The following is a 21,670-nucleotide window of genomic DNA, read 5'->3' on the forward strand; positions in this document are numbered from 1 at the left end:
ACAGAACTACTTTTGCTTATTTTTAAAGTACTATTTGATAAATATTTTCTCTTGAAACTGCTAACTAGTATGAAGAGATGATCTTAAGCATATTTTCTAGAATTTGTACCATTTCAATAATTGTAAGAAGAAAGTGTAAGAATAAGGGATAGGTCTAATATGTCTGTTGTATGGCAACTAAAATCCAAAGTAGCAATGGGTAAAGGTAGTATTAATTCAAATTTTAAAAAGTCAAGAAACACTACTTTTAAATATTATAATCTATCAGTTTAAAAGAAAACACTTCAAGACACATACAGTATATATACTTTTAACTTTTAAAAATTTCCCCCAATGTCATGTCTTCTCAACAAGGCACTGCAAAGCATGATCAAATAACTTCACATATTCGGCACCAAATGTATTTCAAAGATTTCTTTGAAACTCTAAGTTTCAAGTGGCAGTTCTGGTGGACTATAGAGCAGCCCAAAGATTTGAGCTCAACAAAGTTGAAAGATAGTTAATGTTTAACTTTCAGCCTTCAAAGGATACCTATTTATTGTAATATCTTCAAATAAATATTTTGCTCTGGACAAGTTTATACATTATTTTAAGAACTTTTACAGAGGAATAAAAGGCCACGTTTAAAAATAAGTAATCTGTTAACATGTAATACACTACAGAAAATGTGTATCTATTATATAAAATACAAAACATAAAACTAACAGCTCTTCAAACTTGGAATTCAGAACTTTGTATCACTAAAGGAGAAATGTCTGCATTTCTTTATTAAATGGATTTTGCTTTAAGGAAAAAAAAAACAAATCCTGTAACTATCATATTTTACAGATCTACACTCTTTTCTAAAAGAATAAATTTATTTTAGTTCAGTTAAATATTCATCTATCATTCTGGATTACTGGCCAGGTAATAGTTTATCACTGGAGAAAATCCCCATATAATCTTTTTAAATTGAATGTAGAATTAAACATTAACTGAAACTTACACAAGTTCCAACGCTTGTGGTTAAAGGTTTAATTCTATTTCTGAAGATCACTGAAAAATTCCCTATCTTCAAGAGTATTCTGGAGAAGGCAATGGCAACCCACTCCAGTACTCTTGCCTGGAAAATCCCATTGTTGGAGGAGCCTGGTAGGCTGGAGTCCATGGGGTCGCTAAGAGCACCACTGAGCAACTTCACTTTCACTTTTCACTTTCATGAATTGGAGAAGGAAATGGCAACCCACTCCAGTGTTCTTGCCTGGAGAATCCCAGGGACGGGGGAGCCTGGTGGGCTCCTGTCTATGGGGTCGCACAGAGTCAGACACGACTGAAGCGACTTAGCAGTAGCAGCAGCAAGAGTATTCTAAACTTTAATTTAAACTATATAGAAATACAGTTATGTGTGGTAAGTCACTCAATCACGTACAACTCTGTGCGACCCTGTGGACTGTGTAGCCCACCAGGCTTCTCTGTCATGGGATTCTCCAGGCAAGAACACTGGAATGAGTTGCCATGCCCTCCTCCAGGGGATCTTCCTGACCCAGGGATTGAACCCACATCTCTCATATCTCCTGCATTGGCTGGCAGGTTTTGTATCACTAGCGTCACCTGGGAAGCCCACAGTTATAGAAAGGATAAGAAATAAAGCTGATCAAGAATCTAGAGTACGGCATGATATGTTTAATTAATAAGGACATGCCTTACAAATTTTTTCCTAACAATTGGCAATGTCTTTTTAGTAAGGAAAGCATAAAGGTAACCCTTCTATTTAGGTCTTCTCTTAGGTGACTTAAGACGAAATATTTTAGATTGTATATTCTCTGACTATGGTCATTTCAACTTCCAGTGTTCTGTACACTGTTACATATCTGATGTTTCCATGAAGCAATTTTTACATTTCCTCATCACTGCATAAAGCAATGTGCCTGAGACTTAACTGGCAGTCGGATAGAATTCGTACACATGTACTTAATACAGATTTAAAAAACAAATTACCTCTTTAGCCTCTTAACCTAAATAGCAGCATTTGTCTAAATTTGCCTGTGGTGCGTAATTTTTGAAATACCAATTTTGAAGGCATGTTAAGGCTTGGCTAAAGTTGCAGAGAGTTAACATTAGCTGTAATTCTAAGAATACCCAAGATATGCTGCAAAAACAAGCCAAAAAACTCCGTATCTATATAAACTTGCTCAATCTTACATTCACTGACAATATGCAAGCTGCAGAAATTTCAGTATTGTTGGAGAAATTAAGTAGAGAAAAACTGTGAGCACTTCCACTTTTTGAAAAACAAAGGTCACATTGTGTTAATTTTACTGCATTAGTGCTTTGCAACCTAACTAAACTTACAATAGCTCAGTTGGTAAACAATCTGCCTGCAATGCAGGAGACCTGGGTAGGGAAGATGCCCTGGATAAGGAAATGGCAACCCACTCCAGCATTCTTGCCTGGAGAATCCCACAGGCAGAGGAGCCTGGCAGGCTACAGTCCATGGAGTTGCAAGAGTCGGACATGACTTAGCAACTCAACCACCACCACCAAACTCACAACGATGTTCCAAGATAAAGATCTAAACACATAATTTTAAAGCTTTTTATGATATTTCATGAAAGAATTTCTCATTAAGAATATTGTCACCATTATCAAAAAAGGAATGCAGTGGAATACATTAGGAAATATTATTAGTCTACAAAAGTATTTTTTTCACTTTCTCAAGATTAAATTTTTATACATACACAGGATTTTTCTATTAAAAAAGCCCTAAGGAATCCAGAAGATTAAAGAAATTTGCTCTCATCCACTCTCAAATTGAATCCAAATTAAAGAAAGACAAGGATAAAACAGATGACTGAAACTCACAGATAATACAAACTTTATCTATGTATTTCAACTTTCTCCAACAAACCCTTCCCTAAAATGTCGGCAATCAGCAAGACTGAACAATCTTTATTATACATTCTTCTACTAAAAAGCAATGAAATTACCTTAAGAGAGGGCTGGAGGTACTGATAAAAGCAAAACCATAAGATGAACAAACCATCAGTGTCTGAATAATCAAGTTTATTATATTGCAAAATTAAAAATAATTACATTATCTTTAAAGATGATAGCTATGGAGATGTTCTATAGACATCTTAATTGTTACTAAAAAAATTTAGGTGTCGCCAGAGAGTTTGCAAAAGAAAAAGAATGGATGATGAAAGATTAATATGGCAAAATTTTAATACGCAAATAACTTCTAAGCAGATGTGCTCTGGTTTCTGACCATCTAAAAGGGTATATTTTTCACGTGCAAAAATAATACTACAAAGCACCGTATCCATAAACTCAATTATGACATATTATAGTCTCAAACCTTATACATCTAATAACAGAAATCTTGGGTTTTTTCCACTTAAATCTACTTCTCCAATCGTCCCTATCTCAGGAATAGTACCGCCACCACTGAAGCAATGGCATCCTCCTCATTGCTCTTTCCCTGAACAATCACATTTAACTCAGTAACAGGTGCTGCTGACCCTACCTCTGAGGAGGTGACTCACTGGAAAGAACACTGATGCTGGGAAAGACTGAAGGCAAAAGAGGAAGGGGGCAGCAGAGGATGAGATGGTTAGATAGCATCACCGACTCAATGGACATGAATCTGAGCAAACTCCTGGAGACAGTGAAGGACAGAGGAGCCTGGTGTGCTGCATTCCATGGGGGTCACAAAGAGTCAGACACAGCGACTGAACAACCACCAAAGAAATATCCTCAAGCAGGTAAATGCAGTGTTGCCCATAACACTGTAATGTTCTGGTCTCTCTTCTCTCACTCTTGCCCTCTACAGTGGGTTCTCTGCATAGCAGGCAGAATCATCTTGCAATATAAACACTATCAGATAACCCCACCTACTTAAAACTTCCAAGGGCTTCAACTACTCTTATTCCATCGACCGAGTTTTGCCAACCCTCTTCAACTATCTCCTACCCTCCTTCTCTCATTACCACAATTTAACAACAGTGATCTTTCTGGACAACAAAAATGCCAAGAATGTTCTCATTTCAGGGCCTCTGCATAGGCTGATCCCTTCAGATAACCACATGACTGGCTATTCTTCATTCAGAAACCAGCAAAACGTTTCTTCATACATTTAATTTGTTTATTTAATATCTATTTGTTGACTGCTCCCCTTGGCAAGAATGTGTCATAAGAACAGTGACTTTGCTTTGTTTGCCATTATACCCCTGTGAAATGAACATTCTCACTGCGAATGGGAAAGAGCCACGCCTGTTCCCCCCACATCTGCTACCCATCCTTTTTTTACAAGGGGAAAAAGAGGTCTCTGCTTGAACATGTAATTTAAATAAATGATCTCTGACAATGAAGCAAATAAATAATCCTACAAAAAGACATTATAAAAGACTGATTCCTTACTCCTAACACAGTACTTCTAAATGGAGAAACCTCGTTTTCAAGAATGGAACAATTAGAAGTCAATGCAAATACACAGCTATTTTCACTGCACAAAATATTTGAAAGATTTATCAATAACTAATTAATATTTCCTTCAGAAGAAATCAATTCAGCACTACCAGCTAGAACTTAAAAAGAAAAGAAACACAAACCACCAGTAAACTCCTCAAACAACACTGAATTATGTACAACACAAAGGAAAAAAAATACAATTTTTAATGTATTTTTAAGAGTATCTGGGCTTGAAAATTTAACAAATATTTGATTATAAAAAGCTCCATTTTAGTAAATTCTGTGTTAAATGCTAGTTTATCTAAGATTAAATCTTTTCAAGTATCAAATCACCACAACTACAGTATTAGTCAATGAGTCATTCTTATAGCTGCAAATTTTCAATAATATCTAAGGGACACAAACCACTAAAAAAAAATATTAAGTGAAAGTTATATATATTTATCTAACAAGCTGAGTCATCTCAAATAGGGGTGGCAAATGAGAACCAAAAAAAGTTAGTGCTCAAAATATTTCTGACACTGAAGTTGAATAATGGACATAAGAGACTATTTCAGATTTCTTTTATGCTATATATCATTCACGTTTCCATTCCTTTAAGCTTACTAATACGGAATTTTTACCGATAAGGGGACTGTGTGCAAGAGGGAAGACTCTCACACTAGCAATAAACTGAGAGCTAATAGCATAAAAGTATGGGAGCAGGCAAATACATAAAATATACACTGTGAAAAACAGAAATAAAACCTAACAAGCACAAAAGCCCAGGCCCATTTAGAACAGGTCATAAACAGTTCTAACATCTTTGAGGAGAATATTACTATATATTATGCATACTATGATAAGTGATTCTTTCCCATGTGCAATACAGATTATTTACTAGTTGTGTGACTTTGGACAAGTCCCTTACAATAAAATAAAACAAAAAAACAAACAAATAATAAAAAGGGGGCAAATCAACCAATCCCTGTAATGAGAGACGGTTTTAACAATAAAAGAGTGGAGCATGAGGCTGGGAAAAGACTTACATCAGGAATTAAAACTTAGTTAAAATTTTGAAAACGTTTGCTTCAATATCTTTAAATAGGAATGTCTAAGAACAGAACAACTCTAAAATATACAATTTTTTGAAGGTTCCTTAAAGATTCACGTCTATCCAAACATGCCAAAGACACCCCCTTCCCAACATCTCCCAAAGTTTCAACCATTCCAAGATCAACTCAAGTCTAAAATCTCATCATCTATGTTATTCAATAAGGTACACGTGAGACTATGGGTATGACGTATCATGGGGCACAATTCCTTCCCACCCGTCAAACTAGAAAATAAGTTATTACTTCCAAAGAACAAAGGCAGGACAAGCATTGGATAAAAGTTATAGACTTTGCCATTCCAAAAGGGAGAAAATGGTAGGAAGAAATAAGTCACCAAATGATTTCAAAATCCAGTAGGTCAAATTCCATTGTTGTTGTACAGTCTCTAAGTCATGTCCGATTCTTTGCGACCCCATTGACTGTAGTCTGCCAGGCTCTTCTGTCCATGGCATTTCCCAGGCAAGAATACTGGAGTGGGTTGCCATTCCCTTCTCCAGAGGATATTCCTAACCCAGGGATCAAACCCACATCTCCTGCATTGGCAGGCGGACTCTTTACTGCTTAGCCACCCGGGAAGGCTCAAATTTCATCAGACTTAGGAATACTGTGGTCTATGACACTACCCTCTGAGCCCGAAGCTCCTCCTTCAAAATCATTCATCCTTTTTCTTGAAAGGTAGCACATGTTTGCAGATGAATAGTGTTATCAACCTGTTTCTTGCCTATTTTGGATTTTAGAAGTCCATTAGCCTTCCCGTATTCTGTCAGTCCAAACTGGCTATATTTCTGCTGATATGACACTCTGGAAAACTTTCTGGGTCATGTACGTATGCCATGAAAGTTCATGCCAATGGACAAGATGGTCCTCCACAGGTGCTCCCTGAATTTATATCACAGAATTCAATCCCTATTTCTGGCTTTGTTGAGATTACTGAGGAGATCAATGAGTCACACCTGTCTATTCAGCAAAACAAGATTATTTAGCCAAGGTTACTATTGGCTTTCTCCCCAGAGCACACTTCCCCACCAAGGAATTTTCTAAATTTAGTGTCTTCACAACAGGCTGAGAATTTCCCAAATCAAGTCCTAGATCTTTTTTACTTAACAGTTCTCTCAATTTCTCTCTTTCTTCTTATACTTTAAGTGGCAAGAAAGCAGGCCACAGCTTCAATACTTTGTTCATAAAGCTCCTTAGCTCAATAACCAAGTTCATTTCTTACAAGTTTTCCTTTTCACATGAATATATGCTTAAAACAACAGAAACTAATTTAAAAAACCTAAAGTTGGTAAATGAAATAAAACTCTGATCAAAAAAGTGAGATTTTTACAGAAAAGGCTAAGGATCACAATCACAGGTTTAACTGGAATGACAGGCAGATAATCATCTCCATAATTAAATGTTAAATATGTGGTTTTAGAGCTGTAATATAACAGATTCTCTCCTCCCTCAAATCTTTAACATTTTATAATCTGTTTTAAACTCAATTAGGAAACAGTTAAAAATAAATTTATTTCTGTTCTTACCTCTACACAGTCAAAGTTCTCATCAACTTTAGATGCATATTCAACACGGAACATTGTTGATAGGCTACCAGCAATATAATATAACAAGATCTTCAGACCCTTGTAACCAAAAGCAGTTTCACTGAAAGGGGAAAAAAAGCAGTAATCTAAGACCCGAAAATGAACAAAGTCATTACAAAGTATTAACTCTACACAGAAACAGGTTTAACTTCATGCGTGGTTTCAAAATTTTAAACTATACTTACTAAAAACAACAACAAACCATACTGTAATGAAACTGTGCCTCAGCTGTCTGTCCTAGTTTATAAAGTAACAGAATAATAACACCTACCTTAGGGATGTTATATGGGTTATATAAATAAGTCAATACATATAAATTGCTCATAACATTCACTGGTACACTGTACAAGTGTACTACAGCTACTGTTGCTGCTTTTACTCTTGCTACTATTATGAGGTATTTCATATCAGAGACAAGTAATGTTAAACTGATTCCTGGTTAGGCAAGCAGTTAAGATGGAGCTATAGAGCCCAACTTGTAGTTCTCCCAACTTATAGCCCAGATCTCCCAACTTATCACTTGCATGTCCAACACAAACATCCAGAGCTGCTGAAAGTGCTAAGTGGTAGCACCTGACTACACCCCACTTAGGAACTCAGAAAGCACACGGGGAGCTGCTGCTATTTTCCCAACCTTGCTCCCTGCTATCCATCTATGCCTTTCTATTTCCTTAAAAAAAAAAAAAAAAAAAAAGTCTTCTAAAAAGATAATTCTAAAGTAGCCAGGCAAGTTCCCTGGTAGTCCAGTGGTTAAGACTCGGTACCTTCACTGCCATGACCCAGGTTCAATCCCTGTGTTGGGAACAACTATTACACCAAGTACATGGTGTAGCCCCCACAAAAAAGTCCAGAATAGGTAAATCAATGAAGACAGAAAGTAGATTAGTGACTATCCTGGGCTAGGGAGGGTATGGGAAAGAGGGAGCCACTGCTAACTGGTCACAATGGGAATTTTGGTGGAAATGACGAAAAGGTTCCAAAATTGGTTGTGGTGATGATTATTCAATTTTCAATATGCTAAAACCCACAGAATTATACACTTTAAAAAGATTATTGTATGATAAAGGTTTTTTTTTTTTTTTTTTTTTAAGATGAATTCTGAAAGAATGCTAGAAAGAAGCAGTGTCATTTCCAGATTTCTGTCTAGGTTACCAAAACAAAATATAAGAAGTGTCCATTCCAGGACTCTGAAAATTATGTGTAATAGGAAAAGAGTGGCAATGATACTAGGATTAAGATCAATGTAATGGTTCCCAAGATACAGTTACCATGATTATGTGACTCTCTTCCATCTACCTTAGAGGGGTGTGCACACCACTTTTAATGATGTGCAAAGTGAGTGTGCAAAATGCCACAAAGAAGCAGTACTACAAAACACTCTTTAAAGACAGAGATCCAAAAGAAAGCATTCTTATTTTTATGCTGTAATAAAACCTGTTTAAAATATAAGAGGCTCAAATTTTGGCATGAATCAATTATAAAATTCAGTTATTAATACTTAAAAGCACATAAAATACCTAATCTGATATATTCACAAGAAATTCTTCAAAATTTCTTCCAGGAAGAGACATTTGTCAATTTAAAAATATATTAAAAAAATTATGTCAAAAATGCTGAAATAATGCATAGGGAAAAGGGCAATACAGAAGAATATTTTAAATGTCAACTATGTCTAAACACCCTTTCCTACTAAGAAAAAAAATCCATGGTTCCTTGAGGATATGGCCAATTCATTCTGCAGAACTAGTAAAGTACAGGGTGAATGTGCAACACTTGATTATCACAAAGTAAAGTGTCCTCAAAATGATGATGATATATCAAAAGGACTCAAAAGCCAGTTTGAAAGAGCCACTTGTTGAATCTGGGATAATCTGAGCATCAATATTAAAAACAGTAACAGACAATAACTCATTAAGTTAAAAAATCCTGAGTCTATTCTGATATAAACAAAAATATGTAAGGGGAAGAAGACACACTCTCTTTTACAGCGGAATGCAAACTAATAACTGCTGAAATGTGGTAGCGTTAGAAAATCGCCCTTTTACAACCATAGTAAAATATTAACAATCATTAACAGATTTAAAACTATTGAATGAAAGTTTGATGGGAAACAGGGTATTTTCACTCTCAAGAGTATCTCCTCACAGGTTACATATAAATAACAAAGAAAAAACCCTACAGTGGTGAAACCTTGCAGATACCTCCAAACTTAATGACCCAAGGTAACCAACAATGGGACAAACTGACATCATGGACATTCTGACATGACACATTGAGAAGGGCAGATACAACTTCTGCTGTGGTACTATAAATATATGCATTATCTGAATTTAATCATGAAGAAACAATCAAACTAGTCCAAAATGAAGGTTTACAAAACTAGCCCTATTCTCTACAAAAATAATGACATGGAAAATAAAGTCTGTGGAACTGTTCCAGTCGAAAGGGACTAAAGAAAGGTAACAACTAAAAGCAATACATGATTCTAGACTGGATCAAGGATGAGGAATTACTGACTTTATTGAATATACACAAAAGAATTACTGGGAATCAATTGGCAAAGTTTGAAATGTGGATTATATTTTAGAAAATATATCAATGTTAGATTTCCTGAGTTTGGATAATTTTACCACAATACTGTCCTTGTTTTTAGAAAATACATACTAAAGAGTTTAGGAGTAAGAGAAGATATATCTGCAACCAACTCTCAAATGGCTCAACAACAATCTATCAATATATGTATATGAGAATGATTAAAGCTAATATAGCTAAATGTTAATAACTGATGTATGTAAAGGATGTACAGAATATTATTCTTGAAACTTACTGCAAAGTTGGTATTTTCTTCAAAATCAAAAGGTAATGGACTACTCTAATAATGTAATGAAGGCGTTAGAAATTTAAAAAATTGTGCTGAACATCCCAGGACATATCTTCAAACTTGCTTCTGAAAATAAATTTCTCTTAATTGTTTATTTATTTCTCATAGAAAAAAACTTGAGCTTTCTAGTGTTGGGGGAGTGTTTTCTAGAAGCAGTATAGCAAAATCGTGCAAAACAAGTAGTTATGAATATGGGCTCTACAGTTTGACTGAATCTGAATTTCAGTCATTCATATGTTCCTAGGCAACTATCCAACCCCGCCAATGTTAATGTTACACATGATGATACCACTGCTAAGATTATGCAAATTAAATACCATACTGTACCTACAGTATAGCACTAAATGATAGGTATTATACAGTAGATTGGTGTCTCAATATAAAACATGCCATTCTAATATATTTTAAAAGAAACATGAAAAATAATAGGAAAGAAAATAAATTGATTTCTAAATTTAAAAAAAACCAAAACGTGTTTTCCCTACTAATTTGACAAATATCTTACTAAGTTACTTACTCATCCCCAAAGAGTTGATGGGTATACTCAGGAAAGAAAGTTCTAATGTCATTCTCAAGATCTTCAGGAAAACGAACTGTTTAAAAGAATAAAAAATATAGAGATATTAAAGGTGATAGGTATTTCCACTTTGAGAATCTCATTATAACCAGGATACAGCCAACAAATTTTTTTTTACTTAAAAATGTCACTTTTCCATTATATGATTTACACTGGATTCTCATGTGACAACAATAAAAATCAGAATGTTACTTTTGAGTGCTTCAGCATCAAAACCCTACTGAGTCTAAGAATTAGAAACCTAGGTATGACACAGGCATCTAATTTAGTTTTTATTTTTCTGTTATGTTTGTACACAGTGCAAAGAGTAAAAGAGAATAAAACCAAAGAGAGGCACACTGAGATGAGCAAAGCTAGTACAAAGGAAACAAAAACAAAGTGCTATAGGAAACATTCTGAGAACAAGAATAATCTGAGTTTGATGAAGCTCATATCATCACATCATTCTTTATGACTGCAAGATGATGATGATGTTTATGTTGTTGCTAGCTTTTTTTCCTTTTGCTTGTCACTGCAGGACTTCTCTGGTGGTCCAGTGGTTAAGAATCTGCCTGCAAATGCAGGGGACATAGGTTCAATCCCTGGTCCATGAAGATTCCACATGCCAGGGGGCAACTAAGCAGGTGTGCTGCAACTACTGAATCCTCGTCCTGCAAATACTGAAACCTGCCCTAGGGTCTGTCTGTGCTCTGCAACAAGAGAAGCCACCTCAAAGAGAAGCCCAAGCACTGCAGCTAGGGAGTAGCCCTCACTTGCCACAACTAAAGAAAGCCCACATGCAGCAATGAAGAGCCAGAGCAACCTAAATAAATAAATTTTTTAAATGTATCATAAAGCACAAAACCTGAAAATGCAATCTAAGTTGTATTCAGGCAAAGAAAGCATTAAATGGCATAAAAGAACAATCTCTTCATAGTCATTAAGGTGAATTCTTTTAAGGAACAACTATATCTATCTAATACTTTAAAAACTATTCAGAGTGGGAATGGTAAAGTGGGAAGGCCATGAGAAATGTGCACAAAGACTACAAAAATTGACTTTCACCTCTCCTAAAAAGAAAGCAAAAAAAAAAAAAGCAAAGAGGAGAAAAACAGACCAAGCTCACCTACAAACAATAATGTAAGAATATTTAAAGATAACATAAAATAGTCTTCATAGAAACAAAATACACTGTGGTACTGAAATAAAAGGATGATTCAATATCTAAAAATAAAAAAATAATTTAATATTTATGTATTACATTGTATATAAGACATTATCAAAATTATTTCCATGTAAACTGAAATGGCCCTCAATATACTCTAATGTGTATATCTGAATAAAAAATTTTGAAAATTGAAAAACACTTTTCAATGTAACAAGCCAGGATTTGAGATTTATTGGAGAATTACTATAATCATCTTCATTAATTTAAGTGAAAGGAATGACCACTATCATTTTTTAACAGTGTTCTGAAAGTGCTAGAAAATGCAAATTGGAAAGAGAACAAAATAAGAGGCATATTTATAAAAAAAGGAAGTGAATAAAAAACTAAGAAAATCAGCTGAAACCACTCTCCAAAAACAGTAGAAGAATCCAGTAAGATTATCTGTTTTAAAATACATTAAAAAAATAACAAATATATTAAAAACACTTCAATTAAAAATTAGGCAAAAGATTTGAACAGATAGTTCTACAAAAAAGATACACAGTGACAATAAGCACATGAAAAGATCCTCAATATCAGTCATTAGGGAAATGCAAATAAAAACTGCAATAAGATATCATTTCACATATTCTAGGATTGGCTATATATAAAATTAATTAAGTGCTGACAAGAATGTAGTAAAAGTGGAACTCTTATATATTGCTGGTGGGAATGTAAAATGGTGTATCCACTGTGGAAAATAATTTGGCAGTTACTCAAAAAGATAAACAAAGATTTATTATATGATCCAGCATTCTCTTCCTAGCTATACAGTCAAAAGAACTGAAAACAAGGATAACACAATTCTATCTTGATGCTCACAGCAGCATTATTCACAATTACCAAAAGGTGGAAACAACCTAAGTGTTCATCAGCAGATGACTAAATAAAACAAAGTGTGGCATCGAGTGGAATATTACTCAGCCATTAACAGGAGTGGAGCTCTGATACATGGTACAACATGAAACATCTGATGAGTAAATAAGGTGAAAATATGCTAAGTGAAATAAGCCACAGAAAAGGATAAATATTCCACTTAAACAAAATATCTAAAATGGGTAATTCATACAGACAGAAAGTAGATTAGAGGTTACCAGGAGCTGGAGGGAAAGGTGAATGCAGATTTACCGCTTAACAGGTATAGAGTTTGTCTGGTATAATAAAAAAAGATTCACTTTTTTCTATAGTAACCCACCCCCAGAGCACTGGATCCCTGTGGGAAAAGTACGCCTGTCAATCTCTCACACACAGAGTGAAAATAGCTTATTAATGGAGAAGAATCTTGGGATAAACTTAGTGGAATTATTGGTATGCAGTCAAGAGTTAAAGTTATCCCACGTGTCTATCAGTATGTTCTGATAAACGTTTCTCCAAAGAACGGGGGAAGGGAAAAGAGGGAGACAGAAAGAAAGGCTGGTTTGAGGGAAGCAAATTATTGCTACTGATGGTAGGAATTAGATTGCCCAAATAACCCAGTCAACTTTAGTTATGTCAAATATGTGTAGAATATATGTAAACGGGATCTTGATGTGGTAAAATATATATATATTAAAAATTACTTTCCATCATTCTCCTACACACAATAAAGATAAATACAACAGAAGAGAAGATGCCACTTCATAATAGCAGTAAAATAGATGAAATCCCTAGGAATAAACAATAAGAAATGTTTATCATCTATACATAAACTTTAAAACTCTACAGTTAGACAAAAAAACAGGCCTTAATAAATAGAAAGATATGCTTGCTATTAGTAAGGAAGACTCAATAATGTAAGGACACTACTTTTCCCCATATTAAACTTAAATTTTAGTAGGATCTCAATTTAAAAAAATTAACAAAACATCTCTTTGGAACTTAGTAAAATGTTCATTAGAAGAAAAAACATTACAGAAACTGAAAGAGTAAATGAGTGGGATCTAGTCACACCGTATACTAATCATATTTATTGTAACAGTACACTAATGGCTCAAGGGGAACAAAAGGCCTCAAAGTACACCCAAGAATATATATGATACTTTAGTGTGATTAAAAAAAGAAATTGTAATTGTTTAAGAGACAACAAACTGGCAGGCAGATAATTGCCTAAACCATCTGGAAAAGTATAAAACTGGATTCCTACTCTATGCCTTATCAAGGTAAAGATTCAAAGGTTCAATTAAAAAAGAAAAAAATTTAAAAACTATTAAAATAAACAATATATAAACATTTTCATAATCTTAGAGAAGGAAGGCCCTTTTTATAAGACACAATGAAAACTCATAAAAGAAAAAGAAATTTCCCTAGATAAAAAGTTTTAACTTCTACATAACAAAAGTCAAAACAGGTGTCAAAGTATTTGCAAAATATGACAAAAGGAGGGTTGGTTCTTTTAAATATAAAGGATATACTTCTCTTAGAATTAAAAATCAATTTTAATTATCAAATCAAAACAGTCAAAAACACAGTGAAAAAGAAAAATCTCACTAAACAGTAAGTTGGTAAGGATGTGGAGAAACTGCAACTTTTGTGCACTGTTGGTGGGTATGTAAAATGGAGTTGTAATAACCATTATGGAAATTATGAAGGTTCCCCAAAGAATTAAAAATATAATTACTATATGATCCAGCAATCCCACTTCTGGATACATATCCAAAAGAACTTGAAACTGATCTCAAAGAGACAGTTGCACATCCCTATTCACAGCAGCATTATTCAAATAGCCAAGAGAAGGAAGCAACTTAAGTATCTATCAACAGATGAATGGATAAATAAAATGTGGTATGTATATATATGTCTATAAATATATAATGTAATGTATATATTATATATAATGTAAACATAAATACTATAATTTTATAATCATTACATGTAATATATAATATTAAATATAACAATATTATAATGTTTATATTATCTATAATATATATACATATATATGTAATGTAATATTATCCTGTCTTAAAAGGAAGGAATTTCTGCCAAGTGCTACAACATGGATGAATCTTGAGGATACTATGCTAAAAGAGATAAGCCAGTCACAAGACAACAAATACTGTATGCCTGCATTTATATGAGGTATCTAAAGCAGTCAAATTTTAAAACAGTAGAAAGGTATTAGCAAAGGGCCAGTGAGAGGGGGGAAAATAAGGAGTTCTTTCTTTAATGAATATAGTTTCAATTTTACAAAATGAGAAAGTTCTGGAGACTAGGTGCACAACAATGAGAGTATACTAAATACCATAGAACTGTACACTTCAAAAACCAGTAAATTTTAAGTTACGCATTTCTCACAACAATTGCAAGCAGAAATAAGAAGCTACCTTTCACACATCACAGAGGCAAGGTGTTTTTGGTTTTTTCAAAAATGATAATACGCAACACTGATCAGGGTAGAGGTAAAAGGACTATCTCAAATGTGAGACTGTAGCAGTATAAGCACACATACTCTTTCTAGAAGGCAATTTAACAACAGCTACTAAAGTAGAATATGTTCGTAACCCTTTGATCTAGCACAGTAGTTCTTAAACAGAGACAATTTTACATACCATCCTTAGGAGGTATGGCAGTGTTGGAAGACATTTCTGGTTGTCACAACTGGAGAATGTTACTGGCATCTAGTTATCAGACCAAGAGTGCTGCTAAACATACTACAAAGTACAAAATAACAAAGAATCCTTTTGTTGTTTAGTTGCTAAGTTGCTCCGACTCTTTTGTGACTTCATGGACTGTAGCCCCGTCCATGGGATTTCCCAGGCAAAAATATTGGCTGCTGTTACGTCGCTTCAGTCATGTCCAACTCTTTGGACTGCAGCCCACAAGGCTCCTCTGTCCATGGGATTCTCCAGGCAAGAATACTGGAGTGGGCTGCCACTTCCTCCTCTAGGGGATCTTCCAGACCCAGGGATAGAACCCGTGTCTCTAATGTCTCCTGCACTGGCAAATGGGTTCTTTACCACTAGTGTCACCTGGGATGGGCTGCCATTTCCTAACAATTACCTACCTAACCCAAAATGTTAACAGTGTTGAAAATGAAAAACTCTGATCCAGCATTTTAACTTCTAGCCACACATTCTACAGATCACTCACACCAGTGGGTACAAATGTACACAAGGGTATTTACTAGAGAATCACTTTTAATAGTAAAAAAGGAGAAGCAAATCTCACAATATAGAGTAAGTTTTAAAAAGTTATGATACAGTCATACTGAATTACTTAATTTAAAAGAATGAAGTACATCTATATATAGTTACAAACAATGATATTCAAGTTATTGTTAAGCTAAATAACAAAACAGCCTTACAAAAGGATCCTGGTTTTAAAGAAATAATGTATGTACAAGAAAAAATAAAAACTTTGATCAGTATTATCCTTTTAATGAGGTGTCAGGACACAAGTATCTTCTTTATCACCTTCTCTGTATTTGTTATGTTTGTACTGTTTAATTATAGCTAACATTTACTGTGACTAAATCAAGTTTTTCAAGCACTTTACTTGTATTTAACCTCATAATTGATTCACTACAAATAATATTGATTCCATTTTAAAGATGAAAAATCTAAGGAATGGAAAGTGATGAGACCAGAACTCATTAGCACATAATTATTTTTGAAACAGCCTTATTGAGTTATAAATTTACATTCCATAAACTCAATTGTTTTAAGAGTATAATTTTAAAATTTTTAGTACATTTAGACTTGTGTACTGCTACCACAATCTAATTTTAAAATACTGCCATTACCCAAAAGAAATCCAATTTGCAGTCATTCTCTGTTGCCACCCTCAGACCCAGGTGACCACTAACTTTCTGTTTCTGTGCATATGCTTTTTCTGAACACTCATACAAATGGAATCATACAGGATGTCTGGTTTCTTTCACTTTAGAATGTTTTTGAGGTTCACCTATGTTGTAGCATGTATCGACCCTTCACTCCTTCTTAATGTCAAATAGTATCCCATCACATGGATATACCACACTTTGTTTAACCATTTACCAGCTGACTGGTATCTAGGTTATATCCTTTGGCTATTGTGAATAATATTCCTGTGAACATTCACGTACAAGTTTTTGGATGGACAAACATTTTAAATTCTCTTGGGTAGATGTCTAGGAGTTGAACTGTTAAGTCATATAGCAAATATATGTTTACTCTTTAAGATCCTGCCAAACTGCTTCCCAAAGTAATTGCAAAACTGTTTCCCAAAGTAATTGCATCATTTTATGCTCCCACCAGGAATATATGAGTGTGTTTCCACATTCTCACCAACACTTATTTTCTATTATTTTTATAAGCAAAAAGGTAAAGGTAAATGTTTTTAAGAGGTTAAAACCATTTCTACTTGTCATTATTTTGCGACACTGAACTTTTGACATGTAAACTCTGCCATGTGTCAAACACCTACCCACTCCATGACATAAATCAAGACTTCATAAAATCTAGATGTGCTCAATTAGTATAGAAAACTAAACATAAATTGCAATAAACAAAAAAATAAGCCATACAAATGTCATAAACAACTGCTCTTACACAAAATTCCCCTTCATGTGTCTAATGCTACTTAGGAAAGGCATACATACCTAATTTCAGTTCAATTGCTGTGTTGGTGTTACATTTGTACTCAGCCAGTTTCTTCTCAACTGCACTCTTGTATTCAACCAAAAACTTCTCCATAGCACCAAATCCTAAGAAACAGGATTTTAAAAAGACTAGTTGGAAGTGATTTAATTAATCAAACCTAAAAAAAAAAAAAAAAAAAGGGTTCTTACTAGAAGTGGAATAAAGGTAAGTCTTTAACTATGCTAACAGACCATAGATTTCCAAATACTCCTACATAAATGTAGAGTATATGACTGTCTCATTATAAAACAGAATAAACATCACTTTTGAGATAGAGGCTTGTGAACCAAGCTTTACATAATGAGTAAACTTGATAACATAACAGACTACTGACATTTCTAAATAGTTAATATAAACTGGCTTTACATAAATGAGTAAACTTGATAACATAACAGACTACTGACATTTCTAAATAGTTAATATAAACTACCTGCTAGGATTTATACCTAAGTAGCCTTTTAAAAAGAAATATAAAAAGGATGCTACTGCTCCACTAAGAATCGAGGTGAGAATGTCCTTCAATAATTACAAGATAGCATTTTATTCATAATACTGGAAAAATTCTACCCAAAGTACTTTCAGATCAACTATTTCAAAACCAACAACTAATAATGCATAGAAAGATTATCTCAGGAAGGATACACAAGAAACCAGTAAACACTGCTATTTCTAGTATAAAAGACAAGGAACGAGGACATGATTAGGAAAGAAAATTTTCTTTTTTAACCAAGTGCACAAAGACATAGGCTATTGGAATAATCAAGTGGTTTTACTACAAGGTGGCTATCCATCAATGTATATGATAATTAACAGTGGAAGAAACCATTATCATGAGAAACTTTCAAGCAAAGATGGCAATAAATCTCCTGACAAAATAATCATAAAAATTAGGGAAAACTCAGGTAAAAAAGTCATGAGCAGAAATGAAAAACAGGGTACAATGACATGCCATAAACTTCAGTAAGTGGTTACAACACAGGTACACAGCAAATGTGGAACACTTGAAGCAGTACAGATTAACGGTTTGGAGTCAGAATTGCTGGATTCAAATCCAGGCTTCATCATTTGCTTACTGCATCTATGACCTAGAGCACATTACTTGGCTTCTCTGAACAAATGGATAAAAAGAGTATAATAGAACCTACCTCAAACTTCATCTATAAAAATGAGATAACAGAACACATCTCAAGGCATTTATGTATAATCTAAGCAACAAATCATACATTAGTTTAATCCTCACAATTCTACAAGACAAGCAGATACTTTATCAGCCCCCTTTCATATTCAAAAGCTTAGGCTTAGAAAGACGTTTGGTTGCTTAAAGGTCACCTGACTACTAAATGGTGGGACTGAGATTCGAATTTAGGTGGAATTCTTACAGTTCACCCCGTGCAATACATGCGTCCCCCCTCTTAAGACAGTACCAATGGACCCCAAAATCCTACAATCTCTATCTGGTAGAAGAGGTCTTCGTTAAACATCTGTAGAGCTCATGCTATACCCTGTCTATCCAGCACATCTATAAAAGTCTACTGAGACTACTAGGAAGGCACTGGGAAAAATCAGAAGAAACTGTCCATCACTTCAAAAGATATGTAACCGGGGGAAAAAAAAAAAAAACATATACCACACCAAAACAATCTTAATACACGTACAAAATAATGGCAATTATTAGTTATTAAACGCTGTAAATTTAAGAGATTCAATAAAGAAAGCTGAATGGAATAAACACAGAATTATATTAGACATCCCTTAAAAGAGAAGTTTAGATGAAGGAAGAATGCTTCATCCTCTTTCTCAAAGGAAATCTACATAAATCCTAGGACTACTGAAGTGTGAAAGATTAAGGAGACTACTATCAAGTCAAACAAGACTCAAATGAGAGCCTTGGCGCAAGGTAAGGCAGCATTGCGCTAGCTCAGAAGTTGAAGTGCAGGGTGGCGGAAGACCTGGAAGAGGAGGGTCTGAGCATTAAAATCAGCTGGCGGGAATAGGCTCAGACTAGAGGCTGAGGCAGCAGTGGGCGAAGGGAACGAGAAGAGAAACAGGCGTCCAGACACCTGGCACCTTACAAGACCAAATCACCACGCTTTTTCCTGGGCTCTTGGTCCCTCTCAGGGGCCGAGTTCCCCTCAGAAGGTGCAGAACCTCGAGCAGTTGGGGGCGGGGGCACGAATCTCGGCGGAAAAGGAGCTGGGCTGACAGTTCCGCGCTCCCAGGTTCAAACAGGCCTTCTAAAACCCAGGCAAGAGCTCGAAAGTTCCCGGCGGGTACTGTCACCTCCGTCTCGGTGTTCTTTCCCAAACCTGCCCGCCCTCTCCCCTTGGTAAACTTTTCCTGGGAACTTACCCGCCATTTCCGAGCTGCGAGCACCCGCGGCTGAGGGAGGACGAATCAACCGCGCGCGCTCCCAGGCCGGAAGTGAGCCCACTTTCTGACGCATTTCCCCCGCCCACCCCTGGCCTGTAGCTGGCCAATGAGAGGAGGAGGTTCGAGGCGCGGGGTGGTGGAAGCGTCTTGAGAGGCGGGGCTAAGACGGCGGGGCGGGCTCGGATGGTTGCCTAGCCACAGCGAGCGCAGTCAGTCCCTTTGCAGGCTTGAATTGCTGGAGGAGGCCGCGAAGGGATATTCTCTGTTAAGACGTTCGCTGGCTCGAGGAGAGTTTCTATCGGCTTGATTTGAATGTATACATACCTTATGGCAATTTTCTGTACCCCCTTAGCGATGTTTGGGAGTGGAAGAGAAACTTTCCACTTGACTTGGACGGTAGATTCAAACACCGGAACCCTGTCGGTAAAATACAGGGACTGAGTTGTGGTTTCCGGAGAAATTTTAACTTATTTTGTTTATATTTTTGCGGTAAATACTTGTTTAACATCGTTTTTCTTTCATACTTTTTAACAATATGTTTGCGGTCTGAGACTTAGGTACTGTTTTCACTTTAAGTTTATTACGCAAGAGTCTGCACTGCGCTTAGTCGCTCAGTCGTGTCTGACTCTTGCGACCCCATAGACTGCAGCCTGCCAGGCTCCTGTCTATGGGATTCTTCAGGCAAGAATACCGGAGTGGGTTGCCGTTTCCTTCTCCAGGGGATCTTCCCAACCCAGGAATGGAACCCAGGTCTCCTGCGTTGCAGTCAGACTCTTTACTACAAGGGAAGCCCGCGCAAGAGTTTAGTGTACCGAAATTGCTACCCAATAATACCTCAGGTGACCTGTTCTGCTCCTACATGTCTGAAGTCCTAGTGGTCCAAACCACAGCACAGGATACTATCCGATTTGGGCCATAGGGCTTGTTAGTGTTTAGTAGCTGCTGAAACTGTCCCAGAGTATAAACCACTGTTTGCGTGTCTGCGTCCTTGGTTCTTCAGTCCTGTCAGACTCTTTGCTACCCTGCAGTCCGCCAGGCTCCTTTGTCCATGGGATTTCCCAGGCAAAAATACTGCAGTGGGTTGCTATTTCCTTCTCCAGGGATCTTCCTGACCCAGGAATCCAACCAGAGCCTTCTGCGGTGCCAGGCGGATTCTTTACCACTGAGCCACCTGGGAAGCCCCTGTTGCAGTTCAGTTCAGTTCAGTCGCTCAGTCGTGTCCGACTCTTCGCGACCCCATGAATCACAGCACGCCAGGCCTCCCTGTCCATCACCAACTCCCGGAGTTCACTCAGACTCACGTCCATCGAGTCAGTGATGCCATCCGTATCCACAATTATTCCCACATGTCTATATACTAGAATGCCTTGTCTCAACAAATGTTGGTTAATAGGTTTTACAGTGATGATACTAGAGCTAAAATGGACCATTGGGATGACAATCTAGAACTAACACACTTCCTTCTTTTAAAGATGTGGAAACTAAACCCAGAAAAGAGAATTACCCAAATTCACACTCAGTATACAGCTTATACAAGAGCCCAGGTTTCCAGATTCTCAGCTCAGTATTTCACTACATGGATATGGCCCCCGTGAAGGTAAAGATCAGAAAAGGTACTGAGAATGCTCAGATCCCTTTCCTTTAAGCCTTAATGAAACACAAGAAATTATGATCATAATATTAAGAAGGAAACTGAAATCATTGTCACTAATGACATTATTGATCAAAAATGGAAAACAATCTTTTTTATATAATCATTTTTTCAAAATGGCAAGATTCATCATTTCTTTCCAAAACTAACTTACCTGTAGATTGCTCAATAGCTGACTGGCAATTATGATTCTTAAAACAAGAAATCAAAAGGGAGTTGTCTTAACTGCAGCAAATCTGAAACAGAGTTTATGACTTTATATGATTTCATAGTTAGTTGTGG

General features: G+C 35.9%; 2 protein-coding genes across 3 annotated transcripts in view; one reads left to right on the plus strand and one right to left on the minus strand.

Moving 5' to 3' along the window:
• Nucleotides 1–19,802, minus strand: part of HAT1 (histone acetyltransferase 1) — a 40,470-nt gene extending 20,668 nt beyond the window's left edge. Inside the window, exons 1-4 of one of the 2 annotated variants that reach the window (XM_027557627.1) lie at nucleotides 19,717–19,790; nucleotides 17,328–17,432; nucleotides 10,525–10,600; nucleotides 7,067–7,187 (exon numbers count right to left, since the gene is read on the minus strand). In XM_027557627.1, coding sequence (XP_027413428.1) covers nucleotides 7,067–7,187; nucleotides 10,525–10,600; nucleotides 17,328–17,432; nucleotides 19,717–19,723 — 309 coding nt within the window. In that variant the 5' untranslated portion in view covers nucleotides 19,724–19,790. Of the gene's footprint in view, nucleotides 1–7,066; nucleotides 7,188–10,524; nucleotides 10,601–17,327; nucleotides 17,486–19,716 lie in introns of both variants that reach the window. The other variant, XM_027557638.1, reaches the window with a different exon arrangement.
• The window catches only part of SLC25A12 (solute carrier family 25 member 12), a 187,193-nt gene that overhangs the window by 36,086 nt on the left and 129,437 nt on the right, over nucleotides 1–21,670 (plus strand). The window lies entirely within an intron of this gene.

The sequence above is a fragment of the Bos indicus x Bos taurus genome, chromosome 2, assembly GCF_003369695.1.
Source record: "Bos indicus x Bos taurus breed Angus x Brahman F1 hybrid chromosome 2, Bos_hybrid_MaternalHap_v2.0, whole genome shotgun sequence".
NCBI classification, from domain to species: Eukaryota; Metazoa; Chordata; class Mammalia; order Artiodactyla; family Bovidae; genus Bos; species Bos indicus x Bos taurus.